This window comes from Dermacentor variabilis, unplaced genomic scaffold (assembly GCF_050947875.1).
Source record: "Dermacentor variabilis isolate Ectoservices unplaced genomic scaffold, ASM5094787v1 scaffold_16, whole genome shotgun sequence".
Taxonomy (NCBI): Eukaryota; Metazoa; Arthropoda; class Arachnida; order Ixodida; family Ixodidae; genus Dermacentor; species Dermacentor variabilis.
Window position 1 is genome coordinate 10,436,159 of NW_027460324.1, and position 24,110 is coordinate 10,460,268.

At 46.7% G+C, this 24,110-nt stretch overlaps 1 protein-coding gene and 1 pseudogene across 1 annotated transcript; both read right to left on the reverse strand.

The window, feature by feature from the left end:
* Positions 1-5,457: 5,457 nt before the first annotated feature.
* On the reverse strand, positions 5,458-22,553 carry LOC142568111 (uncharacterized; annotated as a pseudogene).
* LOC142568087 (uncharacterized) lies at positions 19,890-20,353 on the reverse strand. Its single transcript, XM_075678182.1, has 2 exons — positions 20,070-20,353; positions 19,890-20,010 (listed from the first exon to the last, which is right to left on the reverse strand). The coding sequence occupies exons 1-2, from the start codon at positions 20,351-20,353 to the stop codon at positions 19,890-19,892; spliced, it is 405 nt and encodes a 134-aa protein (XP_075534297.1).
* Positions 22,554-24,110: the final 1,557 nt, after the last annotated feature.

A 24,110-nucleotide genomic window follows, 5' to 3' on the forward strand; every position in this document is an offset into this window, starting at 1 on the left:
ATTCCATCCTCTGTAATGCATTCATTATATGTGGATGATCTACAAATTGCCTGTCGTGCATCCAACCTGACATCCTGGGAGCGGCAAATTCAAAATACATTAAACAAACTAACACAGTGGGCTTGTGAAAACGGTTTTCGTTTGTGAAGTGAAAAAACTATTAGTGTTGTCTTTACACAAAAAAGAGGCCTACAACCAGAACCCACCCTTAAGCTGCAACAAGCCACACTACCAGTAAAACAAGAACACAAGTTTCTGGGTGTTCTGTTTTATAAAAAGGTAAACTTCCTGGCACACATAAAGAGCCTTAAAATAAAAGCAAACAATGCACTTAACGTCCTCAAAGTCCTGTCCCGGAAGCGCTGGGGCTCTGACCGTGAATGCCTGCTACGCATCTACCGCACTTTGGTGCGCAGCATATTAGATTATGGCAGCATCGTATACGGTTGAGCTAGACAGTCCTACGTCCGTCGACTTGATCCAGTTGAAAACCTTGGACTACGACTGGCAAGTGGCGCTTACAGAACATCGCCTGTCCAGAGTTTGTATGTTGACTGTAATGAACCTCCTCTACAGCAGCGTAGAGTGCTACTAACTTTTTCTTACGTACTCAGAATCCAGTCCTCACCATAACACATATGCTTCAACATTAGAAGACGGGGAATGCGGGTGATGGAAATTCAAGACGATGAGCAAAACGTGAACAAGGTGAATGCAGGAGCCAACGTTTCGACAAGTGGACTTGTCTTCTTCGAGGCGCCTTGAAGAAAACAAGTCCACTTGTGGAAACGTTGGCTCCCGCATTCACCTTGTTCACGTTTTGCTCATGCTTCAACATTGTCACACAGTGTAACTCACGTTTGCACTATACAAACAAACCAAACATGATTAAGCCGCTTGTCCTACGATATGAGGAATATATTCGGGTATAACATTCCTCGCGAAGTCCTTCAGGTTACGAGAAAACCACAGCGTTTGCCGCCGTGGTACGTTTTCGCACCGGTATGTGATTGGGCATTGACACATTCAAAGAAAAAAGACACCCCACACGAACACATTATACAAGAATTACGCTTTCTACAGGACAAATATGAAAATTACGCAGAATTTTACACTGATGGCTCTAAAACAAAAGAACACGTGGGTGTGGGGGCCGTAACAGAACATTGGGAAGTAAGTATTCGTTTGCCACAGCACGCCTCTGTTTACACAGCTGAAGTCTATGCATAATGGACTGTGGTGAACAAGATCATCGCTGAAAAACACGAAAACACAATCATATACACTGACTCGTTAAGCACGCTGAAGGCTCTTCACCTGAAATCCGAAAGTGAACCCCTGATAGGGAATATCTTAAACATGATAACAATAAACAAGTACGGCAGGTCAATTAGGTTTTGCTGGGTACCAAGTCATGTTGGTATACCGGGCAACGAAGCGGCGGATAGCTGCGCATCAATGGCAGCGCACAAAGACATAATAAACACAACACTCCCATATAAAGATAGTATCCGTGCCATTAGGAAGGCCTTAACGTCGAAGTGGCAACACGAATGGGACCATTGCACAGAAAACAAGCTACAACTCATTAAACCTGTAATGAGCGAGTGGAAATCATGCAGTCACCAGCAAAGGTTCTACGAGGTGATCTTGTCTCGACTTCGAATTGGACATACACATTTAACGCACAATTTCCTCCTCCGAAAAGAAAACCCGCCAACCTGCGAGAAATGCCTTGAACCTCTCACAGTCATACACATCCTAATAACATGTCCACACATCGACATACTGAGATGGAGATTTTTACACAGCCTATATAATTTGCACACTCCATTACACCCTGCCCTATTAATAGCAGATGACCTCCTAGTGCCATTTGCTAACCTTTTCGACTTTTTAGAAAAAAGTGGTTATTCACACCAACTATAATGTAATACAGGTTTACCTACTCTAACGTTGCATTTCATTTTTCTTGTGTCTGGCGAAGCATGGCCTTAGTTGCCTTTGTGCCATTAACCCCAAACTAACCAACCAACCTTCATTCTAAGGGAGCCAAAGCATAACCTTAGAAACCTTTTCGTGCTTCCCCTTTCTTAACAGATCCCGTATATGCGAGAACACTGATATATTTCATACATATCGATGCGCCAGTTCCACATTAAGAGAAAGAAGAAAAAAAAACATGCGGACCTTATATTCTGAAGTAAATTCAATCTGTTCCTGCCAAATGAATGAAAAAAGTATGAAAGAATACTTTATGAGCGTAAGGTGATTTATTTTTGCTTTTTAGTGTACCTTTGATGTGGTGGGAGACAGTGGTTAAACTTATAAGCTTTATTCGTAATTGGCGTCATGTCGAAAGCAACACGTCCATGACAAATATAAGAACACGTCGCAAGGAATCACGGATACAGTAATGGTGCCATGTCTCGGCTTCCACGGCACAGCTGAAGATAATGTAAAATTGAGTGTGGAATAAAGTCTTGCTTCCAGTATGCTAGCAGCACACCAAAAGTCTGCTCCAGTGACGATGTGCATGCTGCATGCAACGATGCAGATGCAGATGTATATACTGTGTTGGTGCTTTCTTTTTGCATGTGTAGAAGCAGCTAGAACTGCTGCAGTAAAGGTGTGAGGATTAGATAGGTGAGGTGCTGAAAATCGCTAACCTGCTCTATTGCTTTGGCTAAGCCTGATGGGGACTGCATATGTTGCAATCTAGGCAGGCTTTAGGAAACTCAGTTGCTGTGCTTTGTTGCAGTTCATTTTTGTAGTGTTGGGCATGTTGTTATTACCGCTTGAAAAGAGTGCTCCATTCACTCAAATGAATTGAACGGTCAGCAAGAAATTTGTTGCCTGGAAGCTGATGAGCATCAGTAGTGCAATTGCTGTGGTGTCACAGTGAATGTAAAAGAAGTGAGATAGGCAGCAATATATAGGTAACAAGGTGATCATGACAGAGCAGAGACTAAACAGCAAATTGTCTCAGGTTTGTGCATTTTCGCATAAGAAGAGAAGGGTCATAACGTGAATCTGTTGTTTTGTGCACACAGCATGCTTGATGGCTTATATAGCCATTTGGTAACCAATTCAAGGGTGTCTGCCTATCAAAATATGCCACAGAGTTCACATGCCACAAATATAATTTGCAGCACCCTTTGACATATGGCATGGTTCACATCCTCCAGATTGATAAGCACATCAATGATAGAATGCGTGAACATTACTCTTTGCTGCCAATGGGCACACAGGTGACCATTTACCTGTATTCTTTATTTGTTGTGAATGTGGCTCTACTTCCAGTTTTATTTGTGTGTAACAGATAGGAAAAGTATGCACAACTCTTGAAATTGAGCTTCTGGAAACATAATTAAGAAACACTGCTCTAGATGTGCAAGCATTCCATCAGTTACGTTTACTGAGAATGAATGCAGACATTTAGAATAACGTTTGAATCTTGTGTAAGTGTAGACACACCGTATTTACAACTTAGTAATTATTATTGGTTACCTGAGCTACCCACAATAAAACCTTACGTTTGGTGCGTCAAAGGCACTAGAGTGAATTTCACATAAACTTTCCCACACTTAAACTGGCATCTTGAGGTACCAAACTCAGCATAGCAAAAAGTATATGGTGGGCATTGTGAAGGTAAACTAACATCTGTAAGTCCAGCTTCCTTTCTGTCACTTACTTTGCTTGCGTCTTCCTGAATTTTACGGTGGTTTGTTTTCTAAAAAAAGGCGGTTGTATTTCAAACATGCTGGTTGCAGAAGTTCATCCCAGAGTTTTCAGAGTATAAGATTGCAAGAACAGGTCGCCTAGCACCAGAATGTTTAACCTTACTGCAACAGCATTTAAAAGACACTCAACACTTGCGAATATGAAGTCTCAAATCGCATTACATTGTCATTTTGCTCTGTCACTGTCGTCATCACACAAATCTGGAAACCTTTGGTTTCTTGTTCACTTCACGTTGCCTAGTTATGTTCTTTTTATTTCCTTTCATTCCATAACAGTATTTTATGTGATTACTAAAGAGATGGTTCGTTGATTTTCTCGGTCTTTCCTTCTGTTTATTCTAGAAAAAAAAGACTGTTCTGTATATATATTTTTTCCAGAAGCACTTCCCAAGATTCCAAATGATATTCTATTCGCACACACACATACATAACTACATTCTAATTTTCTAGAGGGTCAGGGAGAGCAGAGTAGGAGCTGCCACGTCCCTACCAGTCATATAGTTTGGGTGGCCCTGAAAAAGGCCGTTTAGCATTCCGTGCTGCAGCTTGTCACAGGTGAAGTGCCCTTCACCTGGAGGTATCTAAGGCACAAGTACAGTTTCAGCAAGTTAAGTGCAGGCTCAGCTGGATCCTGTGTTGCAGAACTGGATGGCTCAGATGCTCTGCTGTGTCAATCAAAACCCAAGTCGTGGAGGCTGTGATGTGCCCACGTGAGAGCGGTGACTTCTCAAGAGACATAGCAGTATGAGCCTCATGTGGTGAAAACACATCAGAAACAAAAATGAAAGCTGGGGTTGAACCTTGGAGGCTTGAAATGCAATTTGTCCGGGTTGTACAGTTATCAGCATGCTTAAGTGCTTGAACGGCATGCTTAAGCCTGCTTGGGCAACATTTACCGATAACACCTGGCTCTAGATAGCTTACGTCTGAGAATATGCTGCTGCACTGACATGGACTTTCTGATCGTCTGCTGTTTCCCAGCTTCTTAGGCAAAAGTGTTGCTATGCAAGTGCAGGCCTGAAAGGGGGAGCTTGCAGATCTGTCATTGTACAGGGACTTTCACTGCTGCACGGATCACTGCTGCCTTTATCTTTTTCACTTTACTGGCCACTGTGGCTTCTGTAACTGTAGCGCGTGAAGGTGCCATGGAACAAAAGTCAAGATAACACTTCCTAGCGTGTGCTGATGAAAGTTTTGAAATGTGTTATCTCTACTTTTGCTCAGCGGCAATGCAGTGCCTTCATGAAATTGCAGCTGCGGAAGACACGAAGGCCTCTGAGGAGAAAGATTACAGAAGTACCATCAATGCAGCAGTCTATACACAGTTGTAAGCTGCCCCGAATCCTGTGTTACCACCAAATGCCACCTGTGCAGGTCAAAGGATGCCATTCAAGCACTCTGGACAATAGTGCTACTCAATGTATTAGTGACAAGATGCTTTAAGCAGATAGCTTGAACATGGCTTGAATAGGTGATTCGCGACAATGACAACAGAACAGACATGGACATGTTCCAGCACATAAGAAAAATGAAAAGAGGTGCAGAGACGAAAGGATAACTTTTCTTTGAAAAAGTCTGTCTTTGAATTCCAACTAGCCCAACTGTCGGCCTCATATAGAACAGACATTGTGGCCATTGGAGGCATAGCAATATGGCAGTCAGATGACTGACTATGGCAGTTTGGGTTAATAAAGTCCATCGACCACTGAAACTCTCAGTGAAAGTGCAAAAGAGGAACAACAACATGTCCGTGCTAGCAGTTAAGCCTCAGGCACTGAGCAGCATTCCAGAGGTCATCAAGAGGCCAGACCTTAATTCTATTACTTCAGGTGTCAAAGCGCCAAATATTCAACTGAGACGACTTGAGTGGAAGTTTGAAAAAGTCCCTGGAATTTGGTAAAATCCCACCCTCGAAGTGATCTCCCATTATTTCCAGAACAACCACAGGAGCACTGTCAATCAGGAAGCAGTTTCCAGCCTTGACAAGTTGTAGTTTCTGCTCGACTTGGTTCTTGGACGAGTGCATCAGTTCGGAGATTCTCCTACTTAGCTGTGAAATTGGCTTGTTGGAGGATCGCAGCAACTTCTTCATTCGTCCAAGGTAGCTTTCAAAAGGAATGCACTAAACTGATCCAATGGGCCATGGTCCCGGCACTGGTCAGCAAGATAAATTAGTAAGTGCACATTGTACACAAGCTGTTTTTTTTTCCGTATAGCTCACTAAACCCTTGAACAAAGTACCTGAGCGCATCTTTGGCGAATTCATTGTATTCACAGTAGTACCCCCCCGCAGGGACGTCTGCGTCAGCAGGCGTTTGGTGTGTTGCGACACCACGGACCCGAGCACACGAGGGTTGGACCATCCCGCGTGTAGCCGAATGCGGCTTAGCCGTGTCTGGGGAAAAGGGGATCCTGGGGGTTGAGCCGACGCTGGGTGTTTGGACCTTTAAGGCCCCCCGGCGGAGGCAACACACCTCTTCGGCCTCGGCTTCACATAGACGGCACCCTCGGGCTGACCCACCCGGGGGAAATCGGTAGTCGCCTCTTCCTGTCTCTCCCTCCTCGAATCTTCGTCTTTATCTCTCACTTTTTGACTTTTCCTGTCTCCTTCTCTCTTCTTTTTACTTCCTTTCTCCTGGCGGCAAGGGTTAGCCCTGTGTGGCTATCCAACCTTGGGTACACCATATGCGGTTATAGTGACGGCGTACGACTGGCCTCGTGCAGACTTGCAAGCAAGCTCTGCCGCGTCCCCTCGTTGGGCTCCGTGGTGGGCATTTCACCATTCCTTGTATCAAAGTCCTTGACTGATATTTTTGGTCCAGGTTACAAGGTGTCCAGGATGGCAAGCGGTGACCTACTGTTGAATTTCCGCGATTTGAAACAATGTGAAAAACTACCGAAACTAGCGTCATTTGGGGAGATCCACATAACAGTAACCCCGCACCGTACAATGAACACCAATCGCGGTGTTGTGTCGGATGATGATTTGCTTGAACTGACTGAAGCGGAACTCCTGGAGGACTTCAGCGAACAAAATGTGATCAACGTCAGAAGAATTAAGATGAGGCGGGATGGTGAAGAGATTCAGACGAAACACCTAATAATTACTTTTGGATCAAGTATCTTGCCCCAGTCAATCGAGGCCGGGTACATCAAGCTCCGCGTTAGGCCGTACGTGCCAAATCCCCTCCGATGTTTCAAATGCCAGCGCTTCGGTCACAGCTCGCAGAGCTGCAGAGGCCGCCAAACATTTGCGAAATGCAGTGTCCTCGAACACACACCTGAAGCTTGTGAGAATGCTCTCCACTGTGTAAACTGTGATGGGGAGGACGCCGCGTACTCGCGGTCGTGTCCATCCTGGAAAAAAGAAAAGGAAATTATAACAGCTAAAGTAAAGGAAAACATAAGTTTCCAGGAGGCACGCAGGCGGGTATCGTACCTGCCCAAGAAAACCTTTGCCGATGTGGCGCGCCAGGGGGCAGCGTCACAACAGCCTCCGGCGGCTGTCCGACCCACAAGTAGATAGTCGGCAGCTACGCCATCTGCCCCGCGGCGGTTGCAGCTTACGTTGCTCCGCCAACCCAGCAGACGGGGACATTGACCCCGAAGGTGGGCGCAGCCGAGGCTGCCCGAACCTCTGAGGTCCCTTCCAGCGCTGGCAACGGCCAGCGCAGCCAAATCCCTCAGGGAGCCCCATCGACCTCTGGGCTGGTGGGCGCAGAGGTCTTGCCTTCCGGGGCAGGACTCTCTTGGAAAATCTCGCCCTCGTAAGGGCGCTTGTCCAGAGTCTCACAGGAGGCAATGGACACTACACCTGTCCTCAAGGCACACCAAACGCCTAAGGAGCGCCGAGACTCGCTCGAACGCTTCAGAAAGGGCAAAACCCCCACTACAGGGCCTCGAAAGGGCTCTGTAATCTAAAGGATCCCTTCCGTTTCCGTAAACACAGCACCAATTTACTTTAAATATGGATACACAAATCATTCAATGGAATGTCGGATGTCTTCTTAGGAATCTTGATGATGTGCAAGGACTCACCCATAAACACAATACAAAAGTGCTCTGTTTACAGGAAACACACCTAAAATCAAAATACACAAACTTTCTTCGACAGTATGTTACTTTCTGCAAAGATCGCGATGATGCTCTCGCATCATCGGGCGGTGTTGCAATTGTAATTCAAAAAAGCATAGCCTGTCAACGTTTACAGCTACGAACGGCCCTTGAGGCAGTGGCGGCTCGAGTGATTCTGCTAAAGAAACTGATCACTATTTGCTCACTTTATATACCCCCACATTATAAACTAAGCAAACATGAATTTCAGTCCTTTATAGATGAATTGCCAGAACCCTATGTTGTTCTTGGCGATTTCAATGCACATAACTACCTGTGGGGCGACCCTCGTGTAGATGCGCGAGGACGTCTTGTCGAACGGTTCCTTTTTTCTTTTCGTGCATGTCTGTTGAATAAGAAGGAACACACATATTACTCTCTTGCAAACAGAACCTATTCTTCCATAGATCTTAGCATAGTCTTCCCGTCTGTACAACCTGAACTTGAATGGGAAGTTACCGACAACCCTTACGGCAGCAACCATTTTCCTATAGGCCTCGTGCACCGCCTATAGAGGCGCCACTGATAGCCACTTAGCGGGCGCTTCCAACAATACGCGCGGGAGCAGTAGCAGACGACAACGCTTTGCAGCAAGGGTGACTGAAGTTTGCGGCTGCGATTTGTCCTTTGTTCGGGCGCCAGACTGCTTCTTCTGCGGTGACAGCTGTAGGGAAGACGCAGACCTCTGTGGGAGCGGGTATGAACAAGATGTTACCGGTGTTTGGGGCAACATGGTCCACACACGCGCCAGGTGCGTCCCGCAGACAAACGCCATGAAGACCATTTACATGAAGTGGAGCTCATGTAAACTAGCCGAAATTTTGTTGACTAATGCGATGTCTCGACCGTGTTTTTTCTTTAATTCTACCCTTGCCGTAATGCTGCTTCTGTACTTCAATAATAAGCACCCGTCGTTGGTGCAGACTTAGATAACAAATCCGCACGGTGCGATGTCTGCATATGCCGTTGTGATTTTTCTGCCGATGAATACATGTGACGCCGCCGAATAAGTGTAGTGAAAGTCGCCTGAAGAACAATAATTACGAATTTATTGATAGAAACGCGTACACTGTAGTCAACGAAGCCACCAAACGCACGGGTTAATAAAAGGGCGTGTTAGCGCTGTACCGCCGATGAACTGCCGTTCGCGCTGCAGTTTTTGCAATTTTAAATTCCCTAAGGGAGCTGCTTGGAAACGCACAAAGTTATAGTCTAACGTTGCAGTACTTTTTTTAAATGTTACTAGAGAGAGGTGCCACATGATATATTTAAAGGCAGAGCAGCGCCAGTCAAATTAGATCCTGCGCTGGCGGCAAGGCCGGGTTTAGTCCTCTGCGGCGTAAGCATAACAAGAAATAATTCAGTTGAGTACAAAATTCACTTGCAAGAAGCGACTACGTTGTGAAACAAACAAATCACTCGGCGTGTTAAGTCTGCTCTGACAGCATCAAGGTGTGATGACTTGCGAAACGTGACGCGAACTATTCAGCGAAAAATGGATCAGCGAAAAATGGACCAAAATACCATATGCAGCAACTATTAGCAATTCTCGCCCTCAGCTACCTATTTTCTAAACACATTTCCCAAAAAACCACGATATCTAAGATGCCCTCGGACGAATTGAATAAAGCTGTTAAAGAAGCACTTGCTTGGTGTCATTCCGATAAGACACAGTGTGATTTATACCTTTTACAAACGAGGCAGGGTGAAAACCTCTCAGCCCAAAAGAATCAAGAGTTATGCATGAAGCAACTAGCAACAGTTAAACATGTGCGAAGCCACGCATAAAATAGATGTAAAAACATGAAGTCCGCGACAGCTGGTGCGAGGATTTACCGGGCCACATAAAACTAACAATTTGAGTTCTTGCAAACTTCTGTAGCTTTAACGTACAACACAATGCGCTCATGCAGTCGTGCTGCCTAGCTAGCCCAACGCGGTAAAGAAGCGGAAAATAATATAAGCGGCAAACGGCATTCCGAACTTTAGCAAAATGCCTTTAAACCACATGCTGCACTGCAGAATAATAATAATAATATTTGGGGTTTTACGTGCCAAAACCACTTTCTGATTATGAGGCACGCCGTAGTGGAGGACTCCGGAAATTTTGACCACCTGGGGTTCTTTAACGTGCACCTAAATCTAAGCACACGGGTGTTTTCGCATTTCGCCCCCATCGAAATGCGGCCGCCGTGGCCGGGATTCGATCCCGCGACCTCGTGCTCAGCAGCCCAACACCATAGCCACTGAGCAACCACGGCGGGTAGCGCACTGCAGAAGGACTTCGTCGCTTGGGCGTCTAACTACAATCGAGTAAAAAAAAAATATTAATAAAAGAAACCGAAGCGACGAAGGAAAGGATGAGAACAAGAAATTTCGCGCCGAAGCGACGATCCATTGCCACCGTTGCTCCTGCTGATGAAGCTTTGCGGGGAATAATTAGAACCCTATCGCCGGCACGTTTTCGCCGGTATTTGAGCCCCCCACTCTGCAACAATTCTTCTTCGACATTCTTCGGAAGCTTTGGCCATCCCACACATGCGAAGGGTGTTGCCTATTTTGCTGTCAAAACACAAATAAGACGGAGAAGCACTATCAGCGACGCAGCAAACCACGGCGTGCTACGGCGCGCGGCTCGCTCCTCTCCCGTGCGTTCCGCGCAAGGCCGCCACCAGTGGCGCGGCCATCGGCGTGCACGCCGCCTATACTGCTAAGATCACCTAAAGAAAACGAATATCCACCACACGCTCCTAAGTTGAGATTGAGAAATTTAGACCTCTCACCAGTATCTCATGGGCTGACCTGTCTACGTTAGGAATTGATGCTGCAGTCGAGTTTTTTACAGCATTCATAATAGATGTCGCATCTCAATGCATATCAGAAATAAATGGCTTGGCGTGCAAACGGCGTGTCCCGTGGTAGAACGACGATTGTAAGATCGCTCGTAAAAAACAGAACAGGGCGTGGGGCTTGCAACGCGCTTCTCCCACTGCGGAGAATCTTAGCAACTTTCAAAAGTAAAATCCCAAGGCAGGCGAACCCTCCGACAGGCCAGACGAGAAAGTTGGCAGAAGTTTCTATCGCGTATCAACTCGTTTACTGATGAGGCCAAAGCCTGCAATAGGGTCAATAGGATAAGAGGGCGACAAGCATAGTCACTCCCTTTGGTAAACGCACAAGACGATACCCTACAAGATCAGGCGGACTAACCTGGGGAGCACTTTGAGAGCGTGTCAAGTGCCAACCATTACTCGCAATCCTTTCAGAAATATAAACAAAGAGAAGAATGTAAGCCACTCATAAGAAAATGTCGACAGAATGAACCGTTCAACCGCCCCTTTAGTATTGCAGAGTTGAGAGCTGCCTTCAGCGCATGCAAGAGCTCTGTACCGGGATCTGACAGAATCGTGTATGAAATGCTGAAAAACTTACACGATGACATGAAAGTTACAGTACTTACACTTTTCAACACTACCTGGTACCTTCCGACCGCATGGAAAGAAGCCATTGTGGTCCCTGTTTTAGAACAAGGCAAAGATCCTTCCTCAGTGGCAAGTTACCGCCCGATACCCCTGACAGTTGCATGTGTAAGGTATTTGAAAAAATGATAAATTGGCGAAACATCCATTCCCTTGAAGAGAACAAAATGCTTGATCCCTATCAGTGTGGTTTGCGAGAAGGGCGCTCCACAACCGACCATCTTGTACATATTGAAGGAAATATCCGGGACGCATTTATACATAAACAGTTCTTATTATCTGTATTTCTTGATATGGAAAAGGCGTATGACACAACGTGGCGATACGGGATCTTTCGAGACTTATCGGAAATGGGCATTCATGGTAATATGCTAAACGCAATAAAAAGCTACTTACCCAATCGCACCTTCCGGGTAAAAGTTGGCAATGTGCTGTCATGTCCTTTTACACAAGAAACTGGTGTACCCCAGGGTGGCGTGCTCAGTTGCACACTCTTTATTGTTAAGATGACAACACTTCGTGCTTCCTTACCACCGGCCATTTTGTATTCCCCCTATGTGGACGACATTCAAATAGGTTGTGCGAGAGACAGGTACAGCATGGTTTGAACAAGGTGTCAGGATGGGCCGACAAAAATGGATTTAAAATCAATCCTCATAAGAGTTCATGCGTTTTGTTTACAAGAATGAGAGGCCTGGTTCCGGATCCTTGCTTAGAACTGTGTGGACAACAGATACCTGTAAACAAAGAGCACAAATTTCTAGTCGTTATACTTGACAATACACTCACTTTCGTCCCATACAATTAACGTCTCAAAGAGAAGTGTCTGAAAACAATGAACCAAATGAAACTTCTATCTCAGACTACGTGGGGTAGGGACAGGAAGTGCCTAATGAATCTGCATAAGAGCCTCATCCGGTCACGATTAGATTATGGTGCCGTGGTATATTACTCTGCCGCCCCGAGCGCGCTAAAGATGCTAGATCCTGTTCACCATCTGGGTATCCGTTTAGCCACCGGCGCTTTCAGAACAAGCCCGATTGAAAACTTTTTGAAATGCCGAATCGAATGAATGGTCTCTCCACCTACAGAGACCATACATCAGCTTTACAGATTTCCTTAAAGTATGCTCTAATCCTGAACATGCACGTTTTGATACCGTTACCGATATGACGTGCGCTACACCTTTCAGCAATCGTCCCTCCATAACACAGCCTTTCTCGTTGCGTGTGAAGGAGCTTAGCGATGAAATGCATGTCCCACTCCTCGAGCATCGCTCAATGCACCTAACCAAGCTCTTACCTCCTTGGGAGTGGCAGGTGATACAATGTGACATGTCCTTTAGAAAAGTTACAAAGCACGCTCCTGAGGCCGAAATCCGGATGTATTTCCTAGAACTACAGTACAAGCGCTCCTGCGCAGAGTTCTACACAGACGCTTCGAAATCAAATGCCGGGGTATCCTATGCAGCCGTCGGCCCATCCTTCTCGGAATCCGATGTACTGCATCCGGAAACAAGCATCTTTACGGCCGAGGCCTACGCATTACTCTCTACGCATTACTCTCTGATTTGAAGCATATAAGATCAAAACTTCCAAAAGCAGCGATCTATACAGACTCTCTAAGCGTCGTGAAGGCCTTAATCTCACTCTACAAACATAAAAATCCCGTATTCAATGAACTGTATTCGGTATTGTGTAAAGCGTACTCATCTAACCAGAATATCATAATATGCTGGGTCCCTGGCCATAGGGGAAACGAAGGTAATGTTCTCGCGGACAAGATGGCCACGTCAATCACATCGCAAGCTGTTAACCCTACCGCTGATGTGCCTGTCATAGATCTGAGGCCTTTCTTACGAAATAAACTGCGAAATCACTGGCAGTGCACGTGGGACGCGCAAACATATAACAAACTGCACGTTATAAAGCCCCAGTTAGGTTTTTGGCCCTCCCCAACATGATCTCGGCGAACAGGGGTGCGATCTTGCACGCGTTCCAAAATAGAACGGAGGCGGTCCGTTCCATCGAGCCGCACACGATTGGTCAATTTGAACCGCGACGAATGCCATGACGTCAATTGTCACGTGAGCCGTGACGTCTTGCTGCTCATAATCATTCCGTGTCGTCTGCTAACGGACGAACGCCACGGAACGGACGGAGAGTCCGTCCGGAGCGATAGAACGGATTAGAACGGCTACCAGACGGCTTGGCTTGGATTAGAACGTAAGTTCTTGGGACAGTTAGCATCTTTCGTATCCGGTTCAATCCGATTCCGCGCTCCCAACAGTTGGAGAAGATGGCGTTTTTCTCTGCCGTGCCTTTTCGTGTCGCCTGTGCGGCTGCTGCAGTCGCGCAGAGACGACGACCCGAGGTAGATGATGCATTTGAAGAGTTGACGGAAGAAGAGTTCCAGCAGTATTTTCGTCTGTCCAAACGAACAATGCGTAGCTTGTGCGAACAGCTTGACCCTATCATTGGATGCCAGTGAGCCAGTGGCCTTTCCACAGAAAGGAACGTGTTGTGCGCGCTGCGATTCTTCGGCACCGGAAGCTTCCAGAGGAGCGTTGGTCGCGAGGAACACGTAGGCATGGCACAGTCGGCCGTGCGCAGCACCATTCACGACGTGACGGAGGCCATCATTTCCGTGTCTGCCCGGAGAAAGTTGGTGGACTTTCCCTTCGCACCGTCTGCCAAGGATGAGGCTAAGGCGGCGTTCGCGCGACGCGGCGCCATCCCAGGCGTGCTAGCGTGCGTCGACGGCACGCTGATCGCCATCATGAAGCCAGAGGGACTCAGCCCGGCCGACACGGCGAGCTTCATGTCGAGAAAGGCTTATTACGCCCTAAACGTCATGGTCGTAAGTACCGTTGGAATGTTTTACTTCAAACTGTTGTCGCCATTTTTACTCGCCCATAGTTGCAATTGTTCAGTTTAATGTCCAAGCTGGCATAACAAGTAATGTAACGATTAAAAGAGGACATGCGGGGAACTGTTTACGAGCTCGTTGAAATCTGACATGTCGGGAGTAATGGCGAGTGCCATGTGTTGTGCATAATCAGTCTGCCGTTCCAAAATTGTGTTTTAAATGGGCAGCAGTCGTAGCAGAAATGGATACACTGTAGGGAAGACACGATGGAAGCATTTTGAACACGGAAGTACTTACAACCATTACATGGGCTGGCTTTGGCTCGTATGGGGGTTCTTGCGCAATATCGGGCCTCGAGTTTTCATTTAGCTATCAATTAGTGCGAACCATAGGCGTCCACATAAGGGGGGCGCATTGCCCCCCCCCCCAATTGCAAGACCCTGTGCACGCCTATGGCTGAAACAGTCTGCTACTTGTACCAGCGTACGTGTATTCTTTTGTGCATATGAATGGCAAAACGGATTTTGAACGTACCTGCAGCGCTATTTTGTATTGCTCCCCATTGCAGATGTGCAACGCGGAACTTCGCATTCTTGTTGTGGACCCCCGGTTCCCTGGTTCGTGCCATGACTCTTGGGTGTGGCAGCATAACCCGCTGCGTGCACGCCTAGCCGCACAACTGCAGCCTGGCGAGTATCTGCTTGGTTAGTATTCGTAATGCGTACCCCTAACTAGGGCAGAGCACTCAGCTCTCACTTTCTGTAATAGGAGACTCAGGATACCCTCTCGAGCCATGGCTGCTTGTTCCGGTACCTGGCAGCCATGCTGGCACCACCTCTGAAGGCCACTACAACCAGGAGCACGCATCCATGCGCAATGTTGTGGAGACATGTATCGGGGTGTTGAAAAGCAAGTTCCGCTGCTTGCAGCGCTTTCGGACACTGCTATACAGCCCCGATAGAGCAGCGCGAATTATTTATGCATGCGTTGCTCTCCATAACATTGCCTTGGACGCGGGCGACTGGACATCGGACGATTATGGTGGGGAAGTGCCACCAGCTGAGGAGCCAGAGCAGCCAGGAGACATCCAGGTGCTGGCACCACACGACGTGTTCCTCAGAGGAAGGCAGCAGCGCAGCGCCGTTGTCAACCTTTTCTGAAGGACACAGGAATGGTGAGTTTTCATAATACATAATTTATTTATACAAAGTGCAGTGCCCTTAGGCTATCACAGGGCTGTGTTTGTACAGCGGAAAATACATTGAAAAATTTGTATACACAACAAGTGCACCTCCATACGGATGGTCAATGTTTCAAATCCACACATCCGACAGATTATGATAATTTACACACAGACGAAGTACACTTCGTTTCGCCAAAGACCGATCAGCTTACTGTCCATTGCCTACAAAGTATTTACTAAGGTAATTGCAAATAGAATCAGGAACACCTTAGACTTCCGTCAACCCAAGGACCAGGCAGGATTCCGTGAAGGCTACTCAACAATAGACCATATTCACACTATCAATCAGGTGATAGAAAAATGTGCGGAATATAACCAACGTTTATATATAGCTTTCATTGATTACGAGAAAGCGTTTGATTCAGTCGAAACCTCAGCAGTCATGGAGGCATTGCGGTATCAGGGTGTAGACGAGCCGTATGTAAAAATACTGAAAGATATCTATAGCGGCTCCACAGCCACCGTAGTCCTCCATAAATAAAGCAACAAAATCCCAATAAAGAAAGGCGTCAGGCAGGGAGATACGATCTCTCCAATGCTATTCACAGCATGTTTACAGGAGGTATTCAGAGACCTGGATTGGGAAGAATTGGGGATAAGAGTTAATGGAGAATACCTTAGTAACTTGCGATTCGATGATGATATTGCCTTGCTTGGTAACTCAGGGGAGCAGCTGCAACGCATGCTCACTGACCTGGAGAGGCAAAGCAGAAAGGTGGATCTAAAAATTAATCTGCAGAAAACTAAAGTAATGTTTAACAGTCTCGGAAGAGAACAGCAGTTTACGATAGGTAGTGAGGCACTGGAAGTGGTAAGGGAATACATTTACTTAGGACAGGTAGTGACTGCGGATCCAGATCACGAGACTGAAATAATCAGAAGAATTAGAATGGGCTGGGGCGCGTTTGGCAGGCATTCTCAGATCATGAACAGCAGGTTGCCATTATCCCTCAAGAGAAAAGTTTATAACAGCTGTGTCTTACCAGTATTCACGTACGGGGCAGAAACCTGGAGGCTTACGAAAAGGGTTCTACTTAAATTGAGGACGACGCAACGAGCTATGGAAAGAAGAATGATAGGTGTAACGTTAAGGGATAAGAAAAGAGCTGATTGGGTGAGGGAACAATCACGAGTTAATGATATCTTAGTTGAAATCAAGAAAAACAAATGGGCATGGGCAGGACACGTAATGAGGAGCGGAGATAACCGATGGTCATTAAGAGTTACGGAATGGATTCCAAGGGAAGGGAAGTGTAGCAGGGGGTGGCAGAAAGTTAGGTGGGCGGATGAGATTAAGAAGTTTGCAGGGACTACATGACCGGGGTATTTGGAGAAGTATGGGAGAGGCCTTTGCCCTGCAGTGAGCGTAACCAGGATGATGTTGATGAAGTACACTTATACAAACAATCCTTTAAATAGAATGCCCCAGCCGTGGAAACAATTGTACCCTCGTCACTATGCAAGAGTCTCCAAGGCTTCCACTTATTAACAGTAGTACTCGCGAAGCAGTGTAAGGCAATGCTTCATGCCCCTTCATCTGTGAAGAACTGCATTCGCTGCTGCTCCCAAGCTAGCATTGTCTTATGCAATATGCACATCACAAATTACTTCTTTCCTAGTGGAACATGAAACGCCGTAGCAACGTGAAAGTGCAGCCTTTTCTTTAAATATCACATGAAATATGAAATAAAAACATCCCCTGACCCATCGTAGTCATGACAGACTTGGTGGAAGCAATACATATGATTGGCACTCTGTACTCATGGTCACCATCAGCAAAAGGTGCGAAAAATGTTCATAAAACACATCAGAATGAACGCAACCGCCGCATCCTGTGCATTTTGACGCTCAGTGTACGTTGGTAGGAGTGAGGCAATATGCTTGCTAGCCATCTCTTGTGCTAGGTGTATGAAAACTTCTGTGCAAGCATGAATACGCAGGCGAGGCAAGCAAGTAACGCGTAATGAATGCGGATTCAAACACAAACAAAATGTAACGCCGAGTGTAGTGACATCATCACACTCGTCACAGCATGTCCAAATGCGTAGATGTAAATTAACGCAAAAGCGCAAAAAAATAGGTCAACTTTATCACACTCTATGATGACAAGTACATCACAAACCTTGTAGTACAACATGCTTCAGGTAGCAAAGCATGTGACAACATTGCAACATCAGCATCACACAATTCGTTTTCACCAAGCATGTAAAACTTGCAGTTACATTTACGTGACCTTGCAAGAAAGAATGACTATCCCAGGTATGTCCATTCCCTTGTCAGTGTTATGAGTCACTGACTAGAAGCATTCATTTCTCGGCAGCAATTGTAGTGCGATGCTAAACAACAGGTGAATCATAATTGTAAAAAGGTGAGTGCACTTGCCAGCTGTGATAAAACATGTTACATAAAACATGAATAATTGGCTCTACAATCTCACAGCACCCAGAAAGTGTCACGCGTGAAAGTTATTCTTGCAATGACTCCCTTGGAACGAAGACTAGAGGAAACCAATCACTGGTGTGGTGCAATAATGATGGTCATTTTCATTTGTGAAACTATGCAACTTAAAGAGTGACTAGTTTGGTGCTTCGGAATAAAGACGACATTGTAGTCGTTGCACCTTAGCCTCACTGTGCCGAAATGAAAATATCACAGTGCAAACACTATGCGGTAACGCTTCATAATGAGTGCAGTAAGCTACAACACAGTGAAGCAATATAAATATCGCAGTAGAAAACCCATACGCAGAAATTGACAACTATTTGTAACGATTCCAGTGTGAATGACTAGGCGCCTCCGAAATGTGTAAATAAAAAAAGCACGCTGGCATTGCAGCTGGATAAGCATAAATAGAAAGAGGCAAATACAACAGAACAAAAATGGGTGCGCGCATTGCACCTCTCAACCAAAAAATCCTCCTCTATTACTCAAAGGAAACTCAAACAGAACAAAAATGGGCGCGCGCATTGCACCTCTCAACCAAAAAATCCTCTATTACTCAAAGGAAACTCAAACAATAAATAAACAAAACAAACGGAACTGGTGAAACAAATGAATAAAATAAATTAATTTCTCGCTTGCTGCAGGTGCTCAGCGATGTCCTGCGCTATGGCGCGCACCTGTTCCATGATCCCCTCCTGGGCTGCTGCCGTCCGTTCTGCCGCGACAGCGAGGCGGGTTGTGGAAGCCTCGATTCTGCGCACCACCTGGAATGAATAATTATGGTGGAACTGTTCGCATCAGTTGCTGATTGCTAGCAACCAGCTCACGGCTGCAAGCTGCTGTTGTGATAATTGCAACGTGCAAACGATTCCCTCTCTGCTGAAGAGCCACAGGCCTGATGGCATTCTTTGGCTGTGTCAAGCTTCGCGTACAAGCTATACCTTCTTCGTTAGGACAGACAAAGACCTGCTGGAACTACTCTTCCGTCATCTATTCTAATGCATCTCTCACCACCAAACAGCCCTTTTCAGGGCTAACCAACCTTTCGTCCGGCGGCTGATCGTTGGCAAGATACGTTACCGAGCCCTCTATACAACGCATATTTCTTGTTTACATCCCAAGCTGGTTTGTTTTTCAGATTCATGATTTACTTATAACAAAGCATAAAGAATATTTATGTCCTTCATGTAAAATGACACCAAAGGGCCTACCAACCTGCAGCACCTCGTCGCCCTGTTCCAGGCTGCGGGCGCACTGCGACGACATCGTAGTCAGGGTATCCACCCGTCGCGGTCGCTGTCGACGTGGTGGCCGAACAGGGTGCTGCAACACTGAAAGCACACAGCATTTTATGGTACCAATAAAAGTGGCTATGGCCATGTTATGGCTTATTGGGCTAGTTCAATAAAATACAAGAGCTCATTTTATTTAACAGCTTGAGGATCAATAACTTACCAGGTGCAGCGGCCACCCTTTCGGCAGGCGCCGCGCCGCGCGGTGGATCCTCTGCCGCTGTAGAGTAAACACATTAATGTTTACGAAGTGCACACACACTTGGCGATAATTAAAACACTAATTCCTCTGATGCTTACGTGTCGCTGTGCTCACGCCCGCAGCCTCGTCTTCGACGACGACTTCCATCGCATAGGTGGGGACGTCAGCCTGCTGGAAAATGTCGTAAGCGTGGCTATTCGTTACAATGCCTATGTTACAAGTTTTCGTACTAATTTGCGAAAATATTGTGCAATTATTGAGTGCTTAATGATCCCATGTGTTACCGTCCTCGTGCACTTCCGTGAAGGCATTTTAATTCTGTGTTAATCACTTAACCCCCCTTTTCCCGAAAACGCAGCCAACTGAGATTCTAGTTGATTAACATACCTGCTTTTCCATTCTCTCCTACGCTATTTTCCTGTTCACCAACGGTGTTGCGTTGTGCTAAATGAAGCACTTACAGATAATGGCAAACTCTAAACCGGCACCATTCAGGAACCCATGATGTTACGGCGGCAGTGTGCTTACCTCTTGGTAGGGGAGGTCGGTCACGCCGTGGAGGCGGACCGTCCCGGTGAGCTGCAGTACTCTGCCATGGAAGCCATGCAGCCGCCCCCCTCCTGTTTTTCTGAAAATACACGCCAATGTCGAAGGACAAATCGCCCAGGCCATTGGACGGTCACTCACCTTTGTTCTTGGGCAAGTGCGGCAGCGTTGCGGCGGGCCTCGAAGACTTGCTTCCGCCACCACTCTTGCCACTGCTCGACGGTTTTCACGACGGGGCCTTGCGTGTTGAGCTGGTCGGCTAGCTGCTGCCACAGCCGTCGGCGGTCGCCAGCAGTGAAGCGTGGCCCCAGCTCGCTGGATCTTATAGCCAGCTGGGGATGCTCTTGCATGAAGGCGACCACCGTCTCCTTCTGAGCCTCCGACACGCGCTGCCCCTTCGCCGGTGCTTCTACATTAAGCGCCATGGCTTCAACTGAACGACTAAACCAACCGCTTCAAAATTCGCGCCGTGTGCTTGAAACGTGGTGGTAGCTAGCGCCATCACTAAACGTTTCGCAAAACTGCGACACCACCTAGCGCCAGTTGAAGACATTAACCGCAATATTTTGTTTCAGTCGTTTTGCATTCCAAATTGAATCTTTGAAAAGCAACACCAACACATTTTGCTACTCACTCATAATAGCAAAATATTTCTCAACAGGTTGCAAACGCTTCTCAATATATTATACGGTCCCCAAGCAGACGTCAAAAGCGTGACGCAGGCTTCCACTTCGCTCATTGGCTGTTTGCTTCCTCTCGTTCTCGCGAACACTGCGAACCGCCTATTTCGTGACGTTTAGAACGGAGGCGGTCCGTTCTATTTTGGAACGCGTACAAGATCGCGCCCCAGATGTCCTATTCTGTCGCCTCAAAATAGGACACACATTTGGTACCCATAATTATGTGCTTACTGGAAGTGAACTTCCAACCTGTGGTAGATGCGGGGAGAGGCTGACTGTGCACCACGTCCTCCTGGAGTGTCGGGAAGCCGATTCTGAAAGAATGAGACATTTTTCCTTAGCATACAGGCAGCACATTCCTCTTCATCCTGTAATGTTCCTCGTTCCAGAGCCCTTTTTTAATAGAGACACAGTTCTAGGTTTCCTAAGGAATGTGGTCTTACATGTTATTAGTCCCATGCATTTGTGGCGCTTCCTCTCTTTAGAGGATGGCGCTGGGATAGATGCACTTTATAGCACATGCCTCCATGCCCTTGTGTCTCAAGGGTTCTAAGGAGGCAGTAGTGCTCTAGCATATCTTATGACCTGGTATATTCTTACACATCGTATTATCTTTCTTAAATGCATCTTAATGTTCATAGCACACGTCATACGTCATCGCCGTAATCTTATTATGCAAATTTTACTCACTTTAGCACAACTATGTTAAGGCCCCTTTACAGCCACGTCACACCAAGTTCATTGAACTCATAATTACGCAGCGAATTCATCACCAAGGACATGGCGCTCTTTGGCCATACCTGGCCCTTGCGCCATTAAACATCAATCATCAATCAATCACAGTAGTACTGAGGTGATGCTAAAATTCTGATAGCTACATGAAACATTAGAAAATGTTTGTAGTGTGATAGAGGCAGAAGAGGCGTTAGGACAACAGACCTCACATAAAGGAGGAATCCCCAAAACTCTGTTGCCTTCTAACGATCAAGTTCCCTTGGCTTTCGCAGGAAATATGTTGGAAATGCTTTGAATGCTTCTCGCAGGCTTTCATTTAGTTGGCAACGATACAGTCTGCTCAATCTATTACTGTGGCCTTGGCATACCCAATTCCTTAAGAGTCGTGGCATGACTCCCAGGCAAACGAGGTGCATGTATTCAGATGGGAAAAATGCAATCATGTCGACATCAAGCGATAGGAATGGTGAAAAACTAGAATAGTGGCGCTTGTTCTCTTGAGATCAAAATGATGGATTCGTTCGTGTTGGTGCGTGCAGTTTGGGAAATGTGACCCCGTTTTCAATGTGCCGCCCTTTTTGGTTGCATCGCTCACACGCATAATAGCCAGTGTGGCCAACAATACATTTCACGTAGCTCCTTGCTAGAGCATCGGACACCATGGCTTCAATGCTCACCTGTACTCGAACATTTCCTATGCTTAACCCTTCAGACGCAAGCTCCGAGACCTCTCGCACAAATGGCTCTAGATAATCCTGCAGACATGGTCGTTTCTCTGCACCACAATACACACAACAAATTGTGGTGATGCCTCCACATTTGTAATGCGGCACAAAATGGGCCAAAAGGCAAACTGGCTACTTCTGTAAAGAGGGAGTCCATCGATGTTGACGTGTAGCTTCAGTTCACTTGGAACTACTTGGCCCGGCGGCAACACTTGACGAATTCCTGCTGCATGGGCAAAGTCCACAAAAGATCTATTCTGCCCCATCGGAGCTTTGCGCTCAGTTCTCAAAACTGTCCTAGCATCCTTTGGAATGTCATAGAAGCCTCTACGACGGCAGAAATCGAGGACATTGTTAATTCATGCATGAGTCCTATTATGTTTGGAAGCAATGACAGCAAACTCTTCACTTGCTGTCATTTGTTCCGGAGATACATGAGACAGCGCTGCGCTACAAGTGAGCGCTATTCCCTCATCTGGCCCCATGTACCTGTCTAAAGCAACAAAGTCATGAGACTCATCCCAAGATTGGCTACGTTGGAGACTACCTTTGTCACTTGAGCTACTATCAGAGTAGCTGTGCTGGCGTGAAGATATATCCAGAATTTCTGATTGGAATTCTTTAACAAAAGGTGCACCTTGTCCGCAGAAGCCGTTGACAAAGGCTTCGCTTCCCGACTGCTCGTTCAACAGTTTGAGTGGAAGCTCACCACCGTCGTCTGTCAAAATTGAATTTCCCGATTGCCTGCTGCTTCCCAGCTTCGGAGGCGAAAGTGGCGCTACGCGAGCACTGTCCGTAAAGGTGGTGCTTGCAGCTTTGTCGTTGGACAGGGAACCCGATGAAGGCCCAGCAACACGCCGCGCGAATCCTATTTCATTCAATATATTGTCGTATTCCTTTCTTACGAATCTACATTTTCTCCACTTGGAAGACATGGTGTGCGAAAGAGACGAGTCAGAAGCCCAAGCCGAAATGCTGCAACCCGTGCCAAAAAACGCAAACGACAGCGAGGCGAAGGCGTGGACTGCAGCAGCGCAGTGGGGCAGTCAGTGAGTCACAGGAACGAGCAGCCGAGCAGCTAGCACATGAGCCGAGCCGAATCGTTAAAGGTCCGTTTGATTCGCCCGCACCACTGTGAACCAGTTCACATCGATTCACGAGAAATTCGGAGCTCCATTTCTGCGGTGCAGGCACAGTGCGACACTCGAAACGAATGACAAGGTGCAGACGCGGTGCAGGCGTTCTGTCCGACTAATGTGCCCAGAGTGCATAAGTTTGAAAGGTCCTGAACTTCTGGTATGATCAGCTTCTGAGGCGTTCATACACCCGCGATTGTGTAGACACGGCAGATGCCCGTATGCGGGCTTTTAACGGCGCCTGCGCATATGGGCTATGTCGTCCGCTGCGCCGCTGCTTCGCACCTGTACGTCTGGACGAAGCTGCCGTCGACAGTAGAGAGCGTAGAGAGGGCGCAATATAATCGCGAATCAGCTCTGCGCTTTTTCTGCACATTTTGTAACGAACGGCGAGGTGCAGCACTTCGCCAACTGGTGCAGATGAATCGATTCACCTACACCACCTACGAACCGTAGCGAAGCCGCCACGGAAAGCTGGATTGTGGATCGGATTAATACAACGATTATTACACTTTTTCGTTTTGTCATTCTATGATTCTGGTGCGACCCACGCGACTCGAACGCACTTCCCGGTGCGCTTGTTTTCATTGCGTATGACGAGCCGTATTTCATGAAGTAATAATATACTTTTGCACTGGAGATTCGTGAGGTGGCGCATAGTGAAGCCAATAAATTTCAGCGCTATAAGAGAACGTCGGTTCCCCGGTTTTCTCTCTCCTATCGTCTGTCGTCCCGGATAGGTTCTACTGCACTGTAGTCCCGGACATCGTCGCGCCATCGCCACCGACAGCCTTGCCGTAGCCTTGCTTTGTTCCCAACGTGCACGTAAGTACGCATTTTTTATTCTTTTTTTTAATACGAGGTTTTTCTTGTCGGGATTGTACCTTATATGCATCCTCATCTACG

Excerpts from the sequence above, each read along its gene's own strand:
- LOC142568087 (XM_075678182.1), bottom strand. The coding sequence starts at position 20,353 with ATGGCGCTTAATGTAGAAGCACCGGCGAAGGGGCAGCGCGTGTCGGAG. Across the intron at positions 20,011-20,069 it reads GCACTTGCCCAAGAACAAAG|AAAAACAGGAGGGGGGCGGC; the intron begins GTGAGTGACCGT and ends GTGTATTTTCAG.